At 47.4% G+C, this 21,951-nt stretch overlaps 1 protein-coding gene across 1 annotated transcript in view; it reads left to right on the top strand.

Moving 5' to 3' along the window:
* Positions 1–21,951, top strand: part of FRMD4A (FERM domain containing 4A) — a 34,024-nt gene that overhangs the window by 3,350 nt on the left and 8,723 nt on the right. Inside the window, exons 2-8 of the mRNA XM_009700046.1 lie at positions 3,582–3,723; positions 12,313–12,446; positions 15,267–15,389; positions 18,556–18,784; positions 19,984–20,040; positions 20,516–20,753; positions 21,184–21,348. Coding sequence (XP_009698348.1) covers positions 3,582–3,723; positions 12,313–12,446; positions 15,267–15,389; positions 18,556–18,784; positions 19,984–20,040; positions 20,516–20,753; positions 21,184–21,348 — 1,088 coding nt within the window. The remainder of the gene's footprint in view (positions 1–3,581; positions 3,724–12,312; positions 12,447–15,266; positions 15,390–18,555; positions 18,785–19,983; positions 20,041–20,515; positions 20,754–21,183; positions 21,349–21,951) is intronic.

Below are 21,951 nucleotides of genomic sequence, written 5' to 3'. Positions count from 1 at the left end.
AGTGGCTGTCCAAAGCACAAGAACACCCGATGCTGATTGGCATTGCTGTAGGGAGCAGAGGCAGCAGGGACTGAGCAGCATGGAAAATTAACCCCATTCCTTTCAGGAGATGCTCCATCCCCACCGTTTAGTGCAGGGCACCATTAGCACAGCTGCAGTGGGACCTAAAACCTCCTCCTATGGCTTCAGCAGGTATGGATTGTACTCTTCTGTGGAGGAAGCTCACTCTGCCCTGCTGATCCTCTGTCTGCTCTCTTCTGGTTTGTTTTTCCTCTCTCCTGGCTTCAGGGATGCCAGGCTTTGGTCTTATATTGGTTTTTCATTTGCTCTATGTAGTGCACACTTCCAGCTACTGCTGGCTTGGCGTGCCAGCCAGGACCACAACAGCATTCAGCTGCATTGCCTTCATTCAGCATTTTAGTTGGTGCCTAGTCAAACAGGTAGGGCCAGAGTGTGCCCTAATTTGCAGTCTGAATATAAGTGGAAATAAACTACAGGGCTTCTCACCGTAACTGTCTTACAAATGCAGGAAAACCACTGCCTCCCAGAGCGGGAGAGCAGGATCTGTCTGTGCAGACTTGGGGCTTATACCTTACCTAGACATCCACTGCAAGGACTCAGTATATTGGGTTAGGCAGATACTGGGTTTGATCAGTATGGCTGTTCCTGGGGTTATACAAGTTATATATAACCCTACATATATTTAAGGTCATATAGCATATATAAATCTGCAGGGGATAATTCACCAAGACAGCAGCAGTATGAAGACTTGTTACCTCCAAAGATCTGGCATTGCAGCAAGACTGCAGTTCGTGCTCGGGCTCCTTATCACGACTTCAGTAGCAGGAAATCTTGTTAGATAAAAGCAATGACTTTCCTCTTCACCTAGAACTAAACTCCCAGAGCTATTTGGAGAACATGTTTCACAGACCTCGTTTCTGACAAGAAACGTCACATCTAAGTCAGATCCAAGAAGCTAGAAGAGTGCTGTCCTTCTCCTGGGGCTGATTTTGGGGAGGAGCTGCTGGAAATGAGAAGTGTCTAACTGGTTGTAGCATTAGTTTAAGAGGGTCAGTACTGCTTGCCTGATCTGCTCTGACATCCTGGCAGGTAGTTCAGCCTCTGCACTCAAATGAGTGAGTGCACATGCCCTGTTCTTGGGGTTGTTGTGGAAATTAGCTTATGAGGCATTTGAGTACCTCTGAATGGTACTCATGGAGCCTATAAATACCCAAGAATATTAAATTATAGTAATACTTCCGAGGGTGTTTTCAGTATAAGGGTCTCCCAGGGCTGTCTTCATTTGCAGTCTTAAATTAATCTTAAAAATACAGTGTGCAACAGGGAGACATTTTACTTCCCTTATTATTTCACTGATGTGCAAACAGAGGCAGGGGATCGCTAAGAACTTAAGGTTAAGTGTCTTACCCAAAGCCCCACAGCAAGTCAGTAACAGAGCTAAGAGTGAAGCTCAGTGTGGTGAGCATTAAGCCATCAAGTCAGCATTAGTCCTTGTTAAAATGATTTCTGCTTCCTGAGGGTGTGAAATAACACTGGAAATCCCGTCATGGCAAGTGTTCCTTGTAGTCCCATGTCATGTTAGTTCCAGTGGGAACAGATCACACCCTGCTATGTGGACGTCAATCAGCACTGTAATGATGTGCCCATCGCCTGAACTGTATGACTAGGGCTGAGAGTCTCTTCTGGCCTTGAGAAGGTGCAGAGGTCAATGCTCAGGTGATCCTGAGCTGGGGCCTCACCACCTTCTTGAACAAAAGTCTTCGTGCAGCTAGAGAGCCTTGGCACAATGTGCCAACAGCTTTCTGTGTTCTGGGAAATCAAAACTGCAGGTCAGTGGCTCTGCGAGGCCAGGCTCATTGAAGCTCAGCAGCACAGAGCTTGCGAGATTTGGGTAATGGGCTGAGCCCTAGGCTCCTTCCATCCGTAACTGAGAAGCTCACATGAGGGTCAGCGAGCAAGAAGCCAATTTCCAGGTTGGAGAAGAAATAGCAGTCATCTTTGTGTGCCATGTTACAGACAGCGAGCTTCTTCCTGGTGTCAGTTCCCTCCTTGTTAGCATGTCTTGTTACCTGAAGCGAATTCAATGACCAATACATAAAACAGAGCTCAGAGCATAAGCTGAGTTCAGAAGAGACAGGAGGAAATTTTCCATGTGGACAGATTATTCCACAGTGGCTTAATGAAGTTTCCTTATGTTTTTTTCTGAAGTGCTTGGAGATGACCCCAGTCAGAAATAAGATGGAAGACTAAAGAGGGTTGTTCTGATGTGGCAGTTGCTATTTTAGGGTGATCCTAAGGCTCTACTAGTCAGAAAGAGGACTGAAAAATTCTTGTGGCCACCCAAGATACCCCCATATGGAAGGTTCTTCTTCCAGATAGTGCTAGGGATATAACTGAAGGGCCATCCCCAGCAGCTTTGATCAATGTTCTTGATCCTCTTGTTCATGTTAAGCACCTGCCAGAGGCTGTCAGGAGAATGGACTGGAGACAGATGGTGAGCTGCGAACTGCGGGGTTTGTATTGCAGAGGCAAGGCAGCCACTAGGACTGAGTGAGCCCAACCCTGCAAGCAGCCGCCGTGCTTGTTTCATTGCTCAGTGCTGCTAACCCCCTTGCCCTGAAGATTTTCTGCCTTTGTTGGTTCTGTGGGCATAACTATACCTGAGCTCACTGCTCAACGAAGAGAAAGTTCTGGATTTCTCTCACCTGAACTTTCTGGGCATCTTGTTGTCTCAAATCCTTCCATAACCAATGAAGAAAGGATGACATCTTAGGAAGTCAACTCATTCCCTCCTAAGATAGGAGGAGGTCTAGATGATCATTGGAGGTCCCTTCCAACTGAAATCTACTCTGTTCTATTCTAATCTATTCTATAGGTTTACGCAGGATGCACATTTACTTTCCCCTGGAGGTGCCTAGATTGTTGACATTTGGTGGTGTACGATGGGTGACTCCTTGCCCTAAGTGTGGCCAGTTACTAAGCTGGGGCTGGCTGTTGTTTCTTACTGGAGTAATGTTAATGCTTTGACAAAGTCCCTCACAGTAGGGGCATTGCATGTGGCTTGTTAGTCTGGATCATAACCTGAACAAGTTTTCCTACCAGTATTTGCTTGCAGCTTCTCATGACGGGCCATTTAAGCCATGTCCTCACTGTGTCTTGGTCCAAAGCTCATTGCAGATTTGGAGAGGCCCCTCCTGGATTCCTTTAGATGCTAGAGATGGTCTTTAGCCTTTGGGCTTTGCAGGTTGTTATGTTGGCATTTCTGAAGGTTTCTTATTGTATGTGGTAACACAGTGACTCCATACATAGTTTGATTAAGAGGGAAAATTGTGCATGGCAAAGCAGAGAAAATAGTAAACAACAAGAAGCGATGCCAGAAGTGTACCCACTTAAGAATGTAAAAAGTGCAGCAGTGAATACTGTGCCAGATTGCTTCTGTTCTTGTCAAATAATGCCAGTTTGCTGTGGAGGCCTGTTTCCTGCCACAGCAAAAGGACTTTTTCATTATGTAAGCTTTAAAGCAGCACTAGATCATTACTAACTCCTGTGTCCGTGTCCAGTCCAAGATTCATGCTGCAAGAAGCCTGAGTGAGATTGCAATTGACCTGACTGAAACTGGAACGCTCAAGACCTCAAAGCTGGCCAACATGGGGAGTAAAGGCAAAATTATCAGTGGCAGCAGCGGGAGTCTTCTGTCGTCAGGTAGGTCCTTTGTCTTGTAACTGGAGGGAATATGGTGGGAAGGTCCATGGCTGTGGTATAAAGGGGAGCAGCCAGAAGCTGCACTGCAGAAATGAAAGTCACTTCCCTTTAGCTTTTCTGTCTGTCCAGGTGTCAGTCCATCTCTCAGCACGTTGCTGCACAAACAGCACAGGCAGCAGCCTCCCCCTCTGTCATTACCACCACTTGTTTCCTCTTTGGCCCCAGGATGTCATCTCCAACCTCTCACTTTCCAGCTAAGACCTGGCCTCTCTTCACAGTTTCTACAGTAATCACCCCTTAGCACCCAGCTCATGCCTAGGCAGATGGGTTTGTGAAGGGGCCCCCAACCAGCCATGAGGAAGCAGTCAGGCAGTGCAGCTCACTAGGGAAACTGAGGCTGGGAACTGGTGATCTCCCTCAGCAGTGTTGAGGCAGGGTGACTTCTTCAGAGACTGCACATCTGCTTTGCCTCTCTGTTGCTGGAATTTGGCTAGTGTCCCAGGCTCAAAAGAGCTATTCCCTAGCACTCTTTACCAAACTAGTGCTGGGGACCTAGAAGTTTCTTTTGGTGGCTTAGAACACCTTCCTGTATGAGGAAGACATAATCTGTGAAAGAAACGCAAGAGAAGTTGATACAGAGGAGAGCTAGAGCATGAGAAGAGAAGGACCAGAGAAGGGGAGTCAGGAAGCTGTCTGCATTTCTTTGATACTGTTCTGTCAGTCTGAACCAGGCAAGCTGTGTGTAAAATGGTGCTAAATGTCACTCCAGGAGCAAAGCAAGGATTGATAGTTTGCAGAGAGCTCGAAGCTGCTCAGGTGAGAAGCTCTTCAGGAGGGCAAGGTTGCTGGTAGCACTATAATTAACAGTTCCAGTCAATTAAATGCCTTCTGTTAAGCATCACATCAAGTTATCAAAACCGATTATGTTGAGATGTATAACACCAGAGAATAACCTTCTCATACTTGACAAGGAAAGAGTCCATCTAAGAATACAAATGCTTTAAAACCGAACCCACACTGGTGTAGTAGATCACCTTTGCATCATGGTATCCTTCATGTCTCTTAAAAGCCACACTTTCCTGCTTGGAAAATGTCTAGCAAGAGGTTAAAATGTGCAATGCTTCCAGAGCTCCAGAGCAGCCTGCTGTGCAATTCCTTGCCTTGTCTGCAAACAGAGATGCCTTTCTGCTCCTTAGGTCTTCTGACAAAGTATACAATCCACCGTCTGTGCCTCCCATCGCTCAGGGAGTTGCAGTAGCTGAACAGCTCCCAGACTGGTGTCGGATTGTTGGAGCTCTTTATTTGTTTGGCATTTTTTCCAGCTCTCCTGCGGGAAAGTAAATAATGTTAAGTACCCCAAGGAAGTTCTTAAGGTCTTTGCAAGATCTCAGCCTTCTGGGCACCATTCCCGAGTTTGTGAGAGCTACTTGGTAGTAATCCTGTTTTCATGTTAATACACTGACTTTTCGCCTTCCTGGAAAAAAACATGCAGGGCTGCTTCTGCTCTGACACTGGGAGAGAACAGCAGCCAGGTGAAAGCCAGCAGAAAATCAGGCCCAGAAAAGCTTCTGTAGGGCCAGCACCTATCAGGGTTATGTGGATGGAAATTCCAAACTGGGAGCTGCCGATGCTTTTATTTCTGTGTGTTTTTTGCTTCTCTGTGGCTGAGCAGGGGGTTTGTAGACTCAGCAGAATTGCACTAGTGACTAGACCAGGTGAGTCATTTCTTCAGTCCTGGGTAAGTGGATCTGTCTACCTGGATGCCTGTATAGGTCTACGTGAACCTCTGTTTCGGTCCAGGTGCTGCTGGTGGGCCAGGCGAGCATGGCTCCCTCCAGGTTCCTGTGTTCAGAGCTGCCTTTTGTGTCCTCCCAGCTGTGAGAACAGGGCTTTCCCCAAAATGTTAAGGAGAGCTGTGGGGTTTACTGCTGCTGCGTGCCTTCCAGCAGCTACAAGCAGCTACAAGGAGGTCTAGAGAGAAGATGCCTGGCAGAGGAGAACAGATACCAGGGAACTGGAGATTTTTGGATTGTTTCCACACAGTCACCCAGACCCCTCTGCTCCAAGAGCCCCTTCACTTGAGCCCAGCTGGCAGAGGTGACCCAGCCCTGTCCCGCTGGACGGGAGGGAGCATTCCCTGCCTATCCCACAGGGCACAGTCACCGGCTCCGACCCAGCCTTCACATTTCCTCCCATTGTGCCAAAGATTGTCGGCACACAGTCACAACAATGATGGGTTATCGCGGTACAGCCGGCACGCTGGAGAGAATAAGTGCAAATGATTAAGTGGCCACAGTAGATTTTGAGGCTATAAATACCCTGAGTGACTTGAAATCATAAGGGCAGGCCAGAATCTCTGTTTGCCCCCACTTCCCTACTGTTCTCAGTCCTTTTTTCCTGGAAATTACTTGTAGTCATTTCCTCTCTGCATCTCGCTCCTCCTTACTGAAGGGACTGTCAGTGCCACGAGGAGCATGCCGAAGCTGGTATGTCTCCCCTGGGTTTACAGCAAGGCTGCAAGGCAAAATTTGTTGTTGCTTCCAGCTGTCACAGTGTCTGGCGAAGATCCTGCTGTGCAGTGTGAGGCAGTCACTGCCCCACATCACTTACGGTCTTGAGATGCAGCAGAGAGGGGATGGAGTCTTACACTGGGACAGTGACTTCCTCATGGTCACAGCAATTCAGGGCCAAAGCCTAAGCTCTTCCATGTTTCCAAGGCCCTCGATCTCGGTCTGTGTCCACTGCAGAGTTGTAATTTTGATACCTGATGCTCCCAAGTCCATTTCTGACAAGCTGACTCTTTTAACTTTTGTCCCCATTTTGGCTCTGAAGGGGCTCCCCCGAACAGTGGGCTGCTGCAGTTTAGCTCAGGGATGTTCTGCTCAGGATCTGTGGGCCATCCCTGGACATCTGGGGCAAGATTTGCCCATGAATAAAAGCTCTGCTTTGACACTGACAGGAACCCTACTCAAAGCCAGCAGAGATAATTATCGGAACGAAATCAAGTTAAGGCTAAGGTGGATTTTTCCTTCAGAGCAATCTGTGCCATAAGAGCCCTACAGAGCTCCTAGCTAGTGAGGAGCCCTGTTACCACTGTATTGTGGTTGGACTAAACCCCAGACCGCCGCCTTCATCTCACTGAGCAGAGGAGACACCATAGAGCAGCACCTCTGCTTTAGCCCTGCAGACATGTTCGAGGAGCCTCCAGCCCCCTGAGCCCCATTCCTTCATCAGCAGTGGAGGTTTCCTGTGCAGGGGCCTGTTTACATTTGAAAATGCCACGACAGAGCCCAGCCAGCTGGTTCCTCGGCCCCCACTGCTCCATCCGGCAGGGCCGTATCCCAGCTGGACTGCCCCAGCGGGTGTCGGAGCAGATAAACAGCACCCGTGCAGCCTCCGGCACGGCCCACGAGCACAGGGGCTCACGAAGACGAGTCACCCACAGGATATCTGAGTGCATCCTGTGCGGAGCGGCTCCAGCTGGGCTCCCGCGCGCCGTGGAGGATATCCGATTTGTCGGGCAGAGACAAGAGCTAGAGGCTGTTTGAGGTTGCTGGCTGTTGTGCGCTGACATCCTGGCACGGTGAGTCAGCCCAGGCTCTGGAATGGAGCAAGCGTGGGGGGACATTCCCTCCCTGCTCAGGGGACCTCAACCAAACACCAGCAAGCTGGAGCCAGCAGCCGGATGTAGCATGAAGGGTTTGCCATATTTAGATGTGTTTTTCCTGGAGCAGGAGATTCACGAAATGAGAAAGAGAAGAGATGCCTGGATGCTTTTTCCTTGCTGCTGCTCAGCCACCTTGCTGCATCTTCTTTCCCCTCACAGTTGCTGTCACCAAGCCTTGGCTCCCTCTGCTCTTCAGCATCCCACCTATCCTCCCTGCTTGTTTTCATCCTTCTCATTTGTCCCTTTTCCAAGCTGACTCCACTCTGCTGCAATAGCTAGAAGAAATAGGGACAAACAGTCACTGGTAGGGCTTTCCTCTCCAAAACAGTAGCTCATACTGCTGGTCTCATTCCTTTGATGAGCTTTAAAGCAAAGCTTGTCTTGGAGTCAGCACCTGGTAGCCAGGAGGCCCTGCAGATCTGCTCAGGGACAGCACATCACCTTGGTCAGGTCCTTTGAGGGTGTGACTCGCTTCGTATCCCTGTCAACATCACCATGACTGTCCTGACCTCACCAGTATTGAAGTGATCAGAAACCAGCTTGTTAGCACTGGTGAAGAAGCTTGACCATGAATTCTGCTGGAGGAGTGAGTTGGATAGGAAGGACCATGTTCTCCCCTGTTTCACAGCTCATGTTCTTCTGAATGTCAGGGGATGGAGAAATTGCCTAGAGAGGCCAAGTGGGATCAGAAGATGAGTAGTGGATCCACAAACTAATAGAGTATTAAGCGAATGCTCAGGTCACCAAGACCTGTGTCCCGTCTTGTATGCTAAGGAGAAAAGGGCACGTACAATTTCCTTGGCTTTGAAATTAAACCAGCAGTAACAGCTATAAAAACAGCCTCCAATTCAGCAGGTTCCTGGTGCCCACCAAAGAGAAGGCCCTGTGCTTGCTACCCGATGAGTTTTCACAACCTTTTTTCTTTTAGAGACATCAAATGGTTCTGCAGAAGTGCGTGTTAAAATGCAGAGTTTGGCAAATCTTTGCACAGCAAATAGGAAAGAGGCTGAATAATAGTTTTCAGAAAGGTTCAAAAGCCATGCAGGGAAATTACATATTTCAGCGACATTTCTCCTGTTTACTGTGTTAGGAATTAGCCCTAATTGTCGGAGATAAAATACCTGAGAAAGCCTCCCAGTCAACCATTTCTGTTGCAGCAGGAGTCTCTCGTGTTAGGACTGATCTTTCAGGACTGATTTTTCTCTGTTGATGATCCCCTTTGGAAGGCACTGGGCAGCCGTGACTCAGTGAGCATCATCTATAATAAGGCTGATTTAAGGTAGTATCTGCTCGATTGGTTTGGTTTGTGCTGGTTTTTGATTATTTCTTTGGTTGTTTTTATGGTCTTTTGATTTGTTCTGACATTTTTGGGTCAGTTGCCACTGGGTTTAGAGGTGGGTCTGCGGTCACAGCCTTGCTTGAGGCTAGATTAATACATATTTATAAATAAAGAGGCTGTAATGGAAGCTGTAGGCACCCCAGCAATACAAAGCACTGTTCTCATTTACAAGCATCTCACACGGGTGTGATTATCTTGACTGATCAAGTTTCCATTTGCTTTTCACCTGTGAGAACAAGCAGAGAATCCAACCCATAAAAATCTAATAATACACCCCAAAATAGTTCAGCTTTTAAATAAAATTTAAAAAAAAAACACAAACAGCTGGAACAGAACAGTTTATGAAGGAGAAACTTCAGGAAGGTCTGAAGAAATAAGTCCTGCAGTATAGCCAGGGATCATCCAGGTCAGGTATGGTCAAGCTAAAAAAATTCAGCATCACAAGCCACGAACTGAGTGCCCTGTCCCCTGACATTTGAAGCCTCACTATGCCAGCAGAGTTTGTGATACAAAGACACACTTGGAAAAGGTTAATTTGAACTGGTTCATTAGTGCCAAGGAGCGGCTGACTTTGGTTTCAGCAGTAATCCCATTGCTTAACTTGGAATGTGACAATGCGCTTCCAGATCTCCTCCAGTTCCTTTGGATTCAGGCAGGGGTGAAAAAGATGGCAAAATGTACACTCAGTGGACACTGCCACCAACCGCATCAGGGTTGAGACCAGCGTGGTTCTCACACAGGGAAAGCACAGCTGGAGCAGATGCCGTGAACTGTCTGTGCTTGATTTGGGTCCGTACCAGCTCAGACAGAAGCCATTCGTTTCCTTCTTGTCGGCACACCCCGAATCAGCGCAGGCGTCTGGCCAGGGTTTGGCTATTCATATGCTTTTAAATGTTTCAGCATCTATGTAGCTGTCATGGCAACCCGCAGTGCAAAAACGAAGAGCTTTTAAAAATAAATCCGAGGCTGATGTGAAGGTAAGGAGCAGAGAGAGGAAGGAAATTTTTTTTAAAGGAAAACGTAGGTCATTAAAGTTGTCATAAAAGAAGAAAAAAAAAGGTTAAAACATCTGCTGGAATCATGAGCAACTTTTTACCAGGAGTCAGCAGTTTGTTGGCAATTCAGTGAAGAAATTAAGCAGTTCAGCTTTTGCTAGTAACTACTCACCAGGGTTACTACTAAGAATTACTAAATGTTAGAGAGGGCTTCCCCTGCCAGTGCAAATACAGTGTTCTTCTAGAAGATCCCGTCAAGTTCTTGCAGCACAGATGTGTTTGCAGAATTGAGTTTTGTTGCTCTGTGAGGGCAAACCCAAATGAAATGAGGATGACTACAGCAACTAAACAGACATCTTACTCTGAGGTTGTCCTCCTTTGTCTGATGACGCTCAACCTGGCTGACTTTGAGAGCGCCCTTTTTCCACCCCCCGCACTCCAAGACAGCCCAATAAAAGGTGTAACAAAGCGGGGTGGCATTTCACAGAATAGAATAAGTGCCAGCTGCTTCCTGTGTGAAAACTGCAGAAAATATTGGTGGAAAAGATCTGTGAGATTCTCTATTCCCCCTGGGTCAATGCAGAACTGTTTCATGGCATTGTTTGCCTCAATCCTCTTTCAGTTTAGCTTTAACGGTCTGCTGGAATAGTAGCAATGAAAGATGAAGCTGAAAGCACAAATTTCACTCTGTTTTGCTGCCAAAACAAAGAGTTGTTCCCAGGTTCCTTCCAGAGCTCTGTGAAATGGCAGCAATGTTTTCAACCTCATTGGGCTGAGTGTTTTCACCGTACGCTTGGAGGCCAAGCTGCAAATGTATCTAGAAGCCCCCTCTCACCCCCATCCTACAGGTGTACAGAAAATTCCATGTAGCATCCTGTTGTATCTCACTCCTGCATGTGATAAAGGTCTGCTTTCACTGTGCCATTGCTCCAGAGGGGCAGGGGAGCCCCTCTGAGTGGGACAGCGGGTGCCGAGACCACTGAGGAACCACTGAGGACTAGGAGGAACCCCTTTGGAAGCATTGCCAAGTCAAAGGCTTTTCAGCAGGCATAGACCTACAGTATCCCCCAAGAAGTCCCTACAAAGCACTGGGCACAATCCAGCTGTCTAAACGTAGGTGTCTGGTGCCATTTTAGATGGGTTACAGTATCCTACTGCCAGTCCAAAAGAGTGTGGGTCTCACAGGGTCCTGTATCATATCTGTCATCCCATGGAAGACATCTCAGATACCTTAGATCACCTAGACACTTCTGTTGAGGCAACAGCAACCCCCTAGCCACAGCAGCCCTCTCTGTTCAGCCCAGCTCAAGACCCACTATGGAGTTTATTAAAAAGGGATCAGATGCAGGCTTAGGCTGAGCTCCAGAGCTGTGCGTGGGGCAGAGCTTTAGAGTGTGTGGAGCTGTAGCTCTCAGGGTCATCTGTGGACAGACATGGGACATTACCACTGAATCCACCACAGGTACCAGAACTCACCTTTCCATAAACCTAAGGTAGATGCTTTGAACTACAGCTGTAGCTGAACAACAGCCAGTAATATGAGTGCAAAGCATGTAGAGATGGGGTTTACCCCTTCTTGAGGTTGCTTTTCATCTCACAGCATGGCCGTAACCTTCATGTCCTTAGTCTGTGATGAAAGGATGCACTCGGCTTCTGCAAATAAGGTGATGGGAGTGAGGTAGTGACTTCACTATAAACTCATCCCTGAGCCCAGGGGTATATTAAAGAGGGTGAATGCTAAGCACATCCTGAAAAATCAGCTGCTCAAAAATGGATGTAACCAACATTGCCCCTTCTTTGAGATCCTAGATCTTGGGTAGCAACTGATGCACCATCCCAAACCACAATAAAATCAGGAACCCCATCAATAAGTTCCCCTAAATAGCTGAGGTTACAAATGCTGTCATGACGTCTGAGCAACAGTCTGACTTAATGCATGGACTTACTTCAGTGGAAGTTGCTTGGGTAATTGCCACTTGAAAAGTCAAGCCACTTGGAGATCCAGTTTAAATATCTTGACCTATGTCTTCACATGAAACAGCTACTATCCCAGAAGGACTTATGGGTTATTGTTGTTTCAGTGTGTTTTACAGGAATCTTGCTAGGTAATTTTGTTCCATTACGTCTTTTCATAGAACAGGCACTGTAAGTGGATTGAATTAAATGTTTGCTACTAGGATAATTGCAGTTCTTAAGAAGTATGCTGCATTGTCAAAGGGTTTCTCCTAGGCTTAATTCTCAAAAATACATCTCCAGGGCTTTGTAAACTGTACTGTTATTGGCCATTGGAAACTTTCATGGGAATCATATGTCTTTTTTTTCTAGGATCTTTACATGAATAATTTTGTTGCTTTTATTTTTCTGGATAATGATTACAAATCTCTTTGTGTGCCCCACTGTCCAATCTCTGTCTGTTAGCTTAAACATTAAGAATTTGCTGTAAACAAACATAACGGGGTAACACCTGCTTCATGTCATAGTCTGATTTCTTTTTGGAAGGACTGCATCCAGGCTTTGGTAAAATTACAAGTGCTCCAGATGTGTATTCTGCTGTCAGCTGGCCTAGTGAAATCATTGTTTATTGACAGGTTCCCAGGAGTCAGATAGTTCTCAGTCCGCCAAGAAAGACATGCTGGCTGCACTGAAATCCAGGCAAGAAGCTTTGGAAGAGACACTGCGCCAGCGTTTGGAAGAGCTAAAGAAACTGTGTCTCCGAGAAGCGGTAGGCAATGGACATATTATAACCTGTAATGCTTTGTTGCTTGCATTGTTGTAGCATGCTCATCGTTTGGAGGTGGTGTGGAGTCAGGACAAGAGATTTCTTCCATAATCACCTCTTACAAAGCCTGTTGTACAAAGGCCTCAGGAAGGTCCAGCTGCTTCAGCTGCAGATTGCAATGTCACAGGACATTTCCCCTCCAGAGAAGGGGACCCTATGTCTGCTGGGTACCCAGTTGGCCTGGGGCTAGAAGGGTGCTCAGCATCCATGTCTGCTGTTTGAAATTGAGTTTAAGATGCATTCAGCCAGACTTCTGAATTACTTTGGTGGGAATATGCAGCAACTGAAATGGCTGTCCTGTGTACTGGTAATCACTTCACAAATGCTTTTGACTTAGAATTATAGAATCATTATGGTTGCAAGAGACCTCAAAACTCATCAAGTCCAACCGTACACCTGATGCCACCATGCCCACTAAACCATGTCTCAAAGCACCACATCTAAACATTTTTTGAACACCTCCAGGGATGGTGAGTCCACCACCTCCCTGGGGAGCCCGTTCCAATGCCTAGCGACTCTTACAGTGAAGAAGTTCTTCCTAATATCCAACCTGAACCTCCCCTGGCACAACTTGAGAACGTTTCCTCTTGTCCTATCGCTAGTTACCGGGGAGAAGAGACCAACGCCCGCCTCGCTACAACCTCCTTTCAGGTAGTTGTAGAGGGCAATAAGGTCTCCCGTCAGCAGCAGCAGCACCGCATGTGGGGGAAGATGTGCCTGTACCACAGTTGCAGGAGCTCACAGCCCAGTGCCTTTGCTTTGACCCCAGCCCCATCTGCGGTGCACTCTCAGGCACTTCGCAAGCAACCGGGATGCAGGCAAAAGCTCCCGCTGGGGCACGGAGCTGGTGGTAAGGAGCAATATTTCCTTAATGTGCTGCAGAAAGGCTGGCCAGAGCCCATCTGTCAGCACCTTAAGAGCTGGTAGAAAGTGTTTGTGCTTTCTGTAGATGATCTGAGAGAGGCAGTTGATGGACACTTGGAATCTGACCCCATCTTGCAACCCTACAGCTCATCCATCAGCAGCCTGTAGTTGGAAGTATTTCCTCTCAGGCTACCCTTCGTCCTTTCTGCTTTGGCATGGAAATAGCAAAAACAGAGGGAGAAGGTGGCAAACTAGGAGATAAAAAAGGGTTAAAAGTGGGGGCATAATCAAATAAGCATGGTGGGAGCCATTCGTAACAGTGGCATCAGGTTACTTGGGGCCATCACTACTCCATTTACTTATTAATTTAGATTACATTTCAGGACCGTGCCTGTGAATACTTTTCAGCTTATGGAGGCAGCATGGTAGCCCACATTAATTTCGTTCTGCTCCAATCTTGGGCATTTTACAGAAGATATTAACTCTGTTGCTTTTAGGGGTTATAAGAAGTTATATATTTAGGGGTTATATTAAGTTAGGGGTTATAAAGAAAATATCCTTGTTTCCCTTGGGAAAGGATACAGGAATCTGTGTCTTGATGCGGTGCTTAGAGCCACATCTCACTAGAAGGCACATTTCAGAAGAAAAGCTGAAATAACCCCACAGGGCTGGAGGGGCAACGCAGAATGGGACTCTGACACATTGCAACAGTGCCTCTCGCAAAAGGGGGTTGTGTATGTCGGCACAGAGCTGTGCTGCAAACCCATTTTGCTGGGAATTGCTTAAAGGAAAGATTTGAAAAGGCCAGGTCCTTGTTTCCTAGTAATCTGAAAAGAGTAGAAAGAAAAACCCCATTAGGGAGCGGGGGAGAGGCCAGGGCAGGCAGGGGCCTGAGCTGCACAGTCGCATTAAGGTCAGCTGCTGTTCTTTGGGATTCAGATGATTTAGGTTACTCTGCCAGCTGGATCCTCTCAAGGCTGATGCTAAAGAAGACAAAAGCCTTTTGTCCTTCATGGGGAGACTTTTGAGTACAAGGAGTCGGGTTGTGCTCGTAGTGAGGCTCCTGCCTTTTTCTGTAGGCATTTCAATGCCTTCAGTTCAGATATGTGTGGCTGTATTGTGTAGTCCAGGGGAAAAAAACCTTAGCATTAACATCAGTAGTGGTACTTGCTGCTTCCCGTGTTCCAGATATTCCTCAGTTCTGGGATTTGCTTCAGATTTTGAACAAATCTTTGCAAATAACCCCATCAGTCTGACAATGCATCATCTAATATTGCCTCAAAGCTGCCCATGACATCACTGGGGTTTGGAAGGGGCTCTGATACATGAAGTGTTATCAGACAGGTAATGAGGTACCAGGCACTGCTTTTAGTGACCATTTTCACTGCATTCCTCTCAGACACATCATGAATCAGGTGGGAATGTTTTTCTGTGCAGGTCGTAACCTGCACAGCTGTTGCCAGTGGGGCTTTCTGACTCAGCAGACCTGCATCCTGCATGAAGGCTCTCGGATCTGCTCACCCTCTTCTCAAAAGCAGCTCAGCAGATAGAAGCTCTTCTTTCCTGCTCACGCTGCAGCAGAGATGAAAGCGTGTGTGCTGCAGTCTGTTCAGCCCCAGGCCCCAACGCCCTAGGGATGGGCACCACCTACAGACCTACCCTGGGCAGGCCACAAAAATCTGTATTCATGCACAGGTTAAAGAAAAGTTCCCCACCCTCAGTGTCAGGTTCTGGGATGAGTTTGCTGGGCTGGGTGCTCTGCTGTGTGTTTATCAGCTGGCTGAACTGGATATGTTGTTAATGAACACCTGTCATTTTGTGGTCATAGTTAAAGAGCGGTGGTGTGCTTTGCTCTGCTGCAGGATTTCCCAGATCACTAACAGCATTTTCTGCTTACAGGAGCTCACAGGAAAGCTGCCACGAGAATACCCCCTAGATCCTGGGGAGGAGCCGCCTATTGTAAGGAGAAGAATAGGAACTGCCTTTAAACTGGATGAGCAGAAAATCCTGCCTAAGGGAGAGGTGAGACTGTGCCCTTCCTTTCCAGCCCCAAGTACCCACCTCAGGTCTCTAAGGCATCCAGCATGTGTCAGATAGGAAACATCAGTCTTACAATCATTTTTGCTTTAAATGACTGTAGTTGGTCACAGTGCCTTTTTTGATATCCATCAGAACAAAGAAGCAGTGAGAGAGTTGGTGCCCTTAGTTCAGTCTCAGAGTAAAGGTAAAACCCTCAAAGTTCAGCCCTGGCTTTGCAAGAGGGAACAGAAATAGCCTGGGTGACCAACTGGACCATGACGGTCCAAGTGCTCTGGTGACCAAGTGCAGTGACTTGTGCGAGTAGAGAGCACATCAGGAGCCCCTTGAGCCATCTGAGCCCTGCTGCTGCCCTGTGTTGTTGTTGCAAACAGCCGCTTGTTTTCCGCTTCGGTAGCAATCCGAATTCAGATCTCCTGTAATGGGGAGAAAAGCATCAAAATTATCCATCTTAGCCCTGCAATAGCAAGATGAAAGCATTTTGCTCCCTGGTCCTTAAACAAAAGAGCCTTCGTCCCTACCTATGGGGAGCTGGAATTATGTTTTTCTAAGTTTGCCAGGGAGTGTTTGTTCTCTTCTCTTGCTCCCACAATGTGCTGGGTCAGTGCCCTGAACCGTGGCTGTGAAAACAGGCCTGCAGCAGCTGTAAGGCGGGACCGGATTCACAGAAAAGCTATTGTCTGCAGAGACGCATTTGTCTCAAGACACTTGTGTATATTCCACTCTTGAGTTTCCTTTTTATTTTTGTAAGAGGAGAGACTGAAGCTGGTGTGACTATGCGCTTTAAGGCTCGGTTCAGCCAGGGAATTAACTGTTTGTCATTTTGTTGGCATTTTCCTTCTGCTGAAAAAATAAACAGCTGGAGCTCCTTAGTTTTGTTCTCAATGGAGCCTGGGAGAGGAATTCCACCGAATATTCATGAACTAGCACATTTAATTAAGCTTTTCAAAGGGAAGCACAGCTTAGCTGAGTTACTCCTTTAACCCCTGCAGTCTGTTGGCTGCTCAATTATAATCTGATCTCCAGCTTCCCCAGATCTTACTGCTACAAGGAAGCTTTTGGGGGCAGTGGGTGAGGAATCTCCATACGCCGGTGGCAGGGTGAGGTGGGGAGAGCATGACGGTAAAGCAGCTCCTCCCCATTGCAGGCACGCTGCCTTTTGGCATCAGCAATCCAAACATGCTGACTCAGCTTTTATCTACCTCCCTTTTCATCTGTCAAACTTTTAGACTGTGTTGAAAACCATAAATTTCTGGTCTCAAAGAATGATGTTGAGCTGTGTTTATTTGCCTGCCAGTTTGAGAGCATTTAGCGAGGCCAGCGATCATTTTCATGTGCTTTTCAGCAAATGCAAACACTAGGAACTCAATTTAAATCAAAAGGTGAAATTCTCCCTCAGCCACGTAAATCCAGGACTGACATTACCAACTGTGACAAGGACCTGAAGCGAGGCACTTCCATCTGAAGGCCGATGATAGCCCTCATTTTCTGAGGCTTTATTTATAGGGGCCTCACTGGAAGAAAATAGACAATTATGGCCAGAAGAAAAATGAATATGTTTTTTCTAAGATACACTGAATCATTGAAAATTGAGTCTGTGAAGGTCTGAAATGACAGCTCACATCAAACTCTCCATACCTTTAGTAAAAGCTTTGTCAGAGCAAGACTTGCAGGGAAGGGTCCTATTACATTTTTTGGTAACCGCCTCTGCCTGGTCCGTAATTCCTGACTCTGGGCAGGATTTTGCCAGAAGGCAGTGAACCAGGTTCCAGGCCTTAAAACTCTGGGGTTTCAAATTCACTTTTAATAAATTTGGCACTGATAGAGCTTATAAACTCTTCAAAGCTAAAATGGATCTGTTAAAAACATGAGGGGGTGAGTTCAGTTTTCAGTAAAGTGAGAGAAACAATAACTATAGTTTTAAGGCAGTGCTGACTCACCACTAACAGCAAAGGGATTTTTTTAAAGCCAGAAGCCCAGAATAAAAACTTCAGAGAACGACTTAAGTCTGATTAATTGCCATAGCATCAGCTCTTGCAGCGTACGCCACTGCTAAATGAAGAGAAAGGATCTGAATTTGCGTAATGGGGATCTCTGTGAATACGTGGCTGTCAGTGCTTGCGATCTGAACTCCCCCCATTCACTAGCAGTAAAAAAGCTCATCTTTTTTTCCCTAATTTGCAATGTACTATGTTCCCCTTTCTAGCAGACCAACACTACAAACTCCATCGAGCTGGGGAAGGTAGCCAGATCCATTGCAGATTAGCAAGTACCCCACGGCTTGGGGTCCCGGTGCAGACCAGGAAGCTCTATATCAGCCTCTGCGTTGGCATAAATTGGCCTAAAGCCCTTGGCTTTGGAGGAGAACTAAAAATCAGTAGGTAGCTTCCAGGGTAGACCTGGTTGCATTTAAAAATTTTGCTGAGACCCTGTGAGGGCTGACGTTGGAGACAGTAGTCCTTTCTGGCATACAGAAAGCCTGCTGTTACACACTGCTCACTCTGAAATCACCCTCCTGGCTTGTAACTCAAGGAGACAATTTTCTGGTGCAATCAGTTGCAGCAGCCCATAATTACTTCAGCTCATACTCTCCCCTGGATTTTGAGGGCCAAACACCAGGGAGGAATTAAGCCATCTTTGGCTTTTTTACCCCAAAGAGTTTGGTGGGTGCCAAGCAAACCTGTCAAGAAGGTTAAAGCTGTAGCTTTGCATCAGTATATAGTACTGATATCAATGGGGCTCAAATATGGAGATAGGAAACAAGGAGAAGGAGCGAGCGGGAGGGAGGCAGGTGTTACCCATAGGATGGGTGTGAAAGGATGACCTTGTCAGCAGTGGAGCACCGTTGAACTAGGCCATACTGAACTGCATGAAAAGCCAAACAGCACAGCAGGGTTAGGGCTGGAGCACATGTGTCCTCCTTGTATGGGTCATCCCTTCCACCAGCTGCGCTCCCAGGCACTTGTGTGAGCAGATGAAGGTGAGAAGGGTTTGCTCAGGGAGGCCCTGAGATGAGGGGAGCAGCATGGTCGTGGATGCTTTGCTGATGGAGAGCTTTGGTTGGAGGCCACCGGCCAGGTTCAGAGGGAGCTTCCCCATTGCTGGGCCAGGAGAGTTTGGTGGTAGCCAGAATCCACTTGCCTTTCCACAGGAGGCAGAGCTGGAGCGCCTGGAGAGGGAGTTTGCCATTCAGTCCCAGATCACAGAGGCTGCCCGGCGCCTGGCAAGTGACCCGAACGTCAGCAAAAAGCTGAAGAAACAGAGGAAGACGTCCTACTTGAACGCACTGAAGAAACTGCAGGAGATTGAAAACGCCATCAATGAGTATCGCATCAAATCTGGAAAGAAGCCAACCCAGAGAGCCTCCCTGATCATAGATGGTAAGCGGGACTCAGCACTCATGGCATTGCTGAAGGGTCTGTGGAGGGCAGGGGACAAAATTCTTGCCTTGAACTCGTGGCTTGAGATTTCCCCTCCCTCCTCTTCCCTCTCTTGTCTGGAGGACTCCGTGGGTGCTGGCGGTCGGGCTGTCCTCTCCCGTACCAGCGTGCTGTCAGATGGGTGTCTGGGCTGCGTGCTGTGCATTAGGGATGTGCTGGTTCACAGCACAAGAAGCAGCGTCACGCTGTAGATTATAAGCATATTGTGACTCCTTTGTTCACCTATAAAATCGCTCTGTTAACGTCTCCTCCGGAGTGGTGCTGCACAAATGTAATTAATGTTAGCAGATTGGGGTGAGCTCTCTAGCTGAAAGGCATCTGTAAAATCAAAGTGGTAGCAGTGTCATTGCTGTGTTCAAATGCTTTTTTTTTTTTTTTTTCAATGTAATTCTCAGGGCACTTTATGGTTTACTGGGTTGTTGATTAGTTTTTCATGAAATCCATTAACTTTCTGCTGTGGTTCTTTCTCCCTTGCTGATTTTGCCCTTTCCCTTAGACTTGAAGAGCTTTTCTCTGTGCCTTTGTAGCAGGAACTGAGATTAGAGCTGCTGTATTTGTGACCTGGGTACCAAGTTGCACCGCAGTCAGGGATAACAGCCAGCCATGAGGACATGGGATGGGGGAAGCAGCTCAAACGTGTGTACGCCATGGACGTGAGAGCTTCTCCTGCTGCTACAGAGGATCCTGAGAAAGCGTTTCCCTAAATTACACAAAACTGGTACCTAGTGTGAACATTTAGTTAGCAACAGGATGGTCATTTTAAGAAGGTAGAGATCAAACCCAGAGTCCTTAAGGCCCGTGATATAAATCTCACTAGTGGCACCATGCCATTTTGCATCCTCTAGGGATCTCAGCTCTCTGTTGTGACTCAGTCTTAATCCTCATTAATTGAAAAGAGTTAGCAGCTCCTTGAAAGGCAGCCTGCTAGTGAGAGACCTGGCCTGCAGCTCTGCCCTCCCGAGACTGAGAGTGGGCTGTCAGTTGTTCATAGGAATCCTGCTTCTTGGCTATGTGAGGAGGAGGATGTGGGTGATTGCTTAAGGCTAAGACTCAGTGGACAAAGATCACAGTGCAGTTCAGCACTCAGTCACTGTGATTATCGGGACCATCTGATCATCTTTGTATTTTCTTCCCTTCAGAAGGAAACATTGCCAGTGAAGACAGCTCCCTCTCGGATGCCCTTGTTCTCGAGGATGGTATGTTGGCTGCTGTATGTTCTAGAGGGCGGGAAGGGAACAGGGAGAGATGTGTGAACTGATTGACACTCAAAATGGAGGAACTGTTCTGTGTAATAATCCACTCAAACATCCTTGTAGCAAAAATGCTTGGTTTCCCCTGACTCCACTTTGTAGTCAGACATCAGGCCTGGAGCAGTGAGTATTGTCGTGGTTACTGCTCGGAATTCTTTCAAAAGACAGTCCCAGAATGCCCCCTCCTTTTGTCTTAAGGTTTCAGTTTAATGCATCACACACTCTTGCTGGCTATTCCCTCCCAAAATGGGAACATCAGCCAGCACACTTCTGAAAGTTGGGTCTTCATGTTGCTCCTGAACGCAACCAGGGAAAGGAGGGTCAGGAAGCAGGCTCTGGAGGTGTGATGGTGTCCCCCGGGGTTGTGCTGCCATTGGAGGTGCCACATGGCCATCATCTCTCTCCCTTCTTGTCTTCACAGAGGATTCTCAGGTCACCAGCACAATATCCCCCCTCCAGTCCCCACATAAAGGACTCCCTCCCCGGCCACCCTTGCACAACAGGCCTCCTCCTCCACAGTCGCTGGAAGGCCTCCGCCAAATGCATTACCACCGCAACGACTATGACAAGTCCCCCATCAAACCCAAGATGTGGAGCGAGTCATCCTTGGATGAACCCTATGAGAAGGTCAAGAAACGCTCCTCACACAGTCATTCCAGGTGAGCCAGCTATCTTGAAGCCCCATCACATAGACATCCTCTGCTTTCAGGAAGGATGGGTGTGAGCCCTTGCAAAATTTACAAAGCCATCCCTTACCAAAAGGAGACTCTTAGGTGTTTTGGCTAATAGGCATGTCATAAAAAGTAGGCTGCACTTGCGTGGCTGGTGCTTGGTATCTCAATGATACTTTAAAAGACACTGAGAAAGGAAGGATGGTGGTGAATCATCTGAAGGCTTTGATGGGGCTTCACCTTGACCTCTGGCTGCTGCAGAAGCACAAGCTCTGGGATGCAACTCAGAGCAGCAGCTGACCCAGCTCCCCCTCACCCCCACGAGATCACAGGCACGTACCTGAGATCTGGAAAGAGGCGTGGGAGCCCCTTCCCCAAATTCCTGCCCAGGAACTGAAGCAGGGTGTTTGCTCTACAGCAGTCACAAGCGGTTCCCCAGCACCGGGAGCTGTGCCGAGGCAGGAGGGAGCAGCTCGCTGCAGAACAGCCCCATCCGGAGCCTTCCCCACTGGAACTCGCAGTCCAGCATGCCATCAACACCAGATCTACGGGTACGCAGTCCACACTATGTCCACTCCACACGGTAAGTCGTCCTGGCTCCACAACAGTCTTACCTTGCTTACCCTGAAATAAATATTCTTTGCTTTATCCTTCCCCCAGGATATGAATTAATTCCCAGTTCAGGAAAGGACACAAACCAGTCCTATTCACATCAGAGGCTCAAGTACTGTTGCCAGTAAGGAATCTATCCTGAACTGAGATCCTGAAATCACTTCAGATAAACGTGATCCTGCCCCTCATCTCCCCCTCAAAGTAATCAAGCTTTTCTTCCGCTGGGACCTTTCATCTCAGGGACTGTTTATAGGAGCTACAAACCCCATGCCACTTTAAAAGAAGGGATGTGGTGCTACTGCTAAATTCTGCAGTAAATTCCTCCACGGATCCAGCTGGAGATAACATACTGTTTCCTGTCTGACACAAAATATTGGGTAGTGTTAATTCTCTCGCCTAGATAAAATGTTTGCACATGTATGATCTTATGTGGAGAGAAAGCCTGTGTAAAGCAATCCACCTGAGGATCCAAGTGGTAGCAGAATAAGCCCAGTGTTGACAGAGGAAAGATCTGAAGTGTGTAAGGGAGGTGATTTGATATGCGTGTCCCGATTTCAGTACAATTTTCAGCAGG

Source organism: Cariama cristata, unplaced genomic scaffold, assembly GCF_000690535.1.
Source record: "Cariama cristata isolate BGI_N322 unplaced genomic scaffold, ASM69053v1 scaffold19445, whole genome shotgun sequence".
Classification (NCBI taxonomy): Eukaryota; Metazoa; Chordata; class Aves; order Cariamiformes; family Cariamidae; genus Cariama; species Cariama cristata.
Note: the sequence above shows the minus strand (reverse complement) of the source record. Positions and strands in the feature narration are given on the sequence as shown.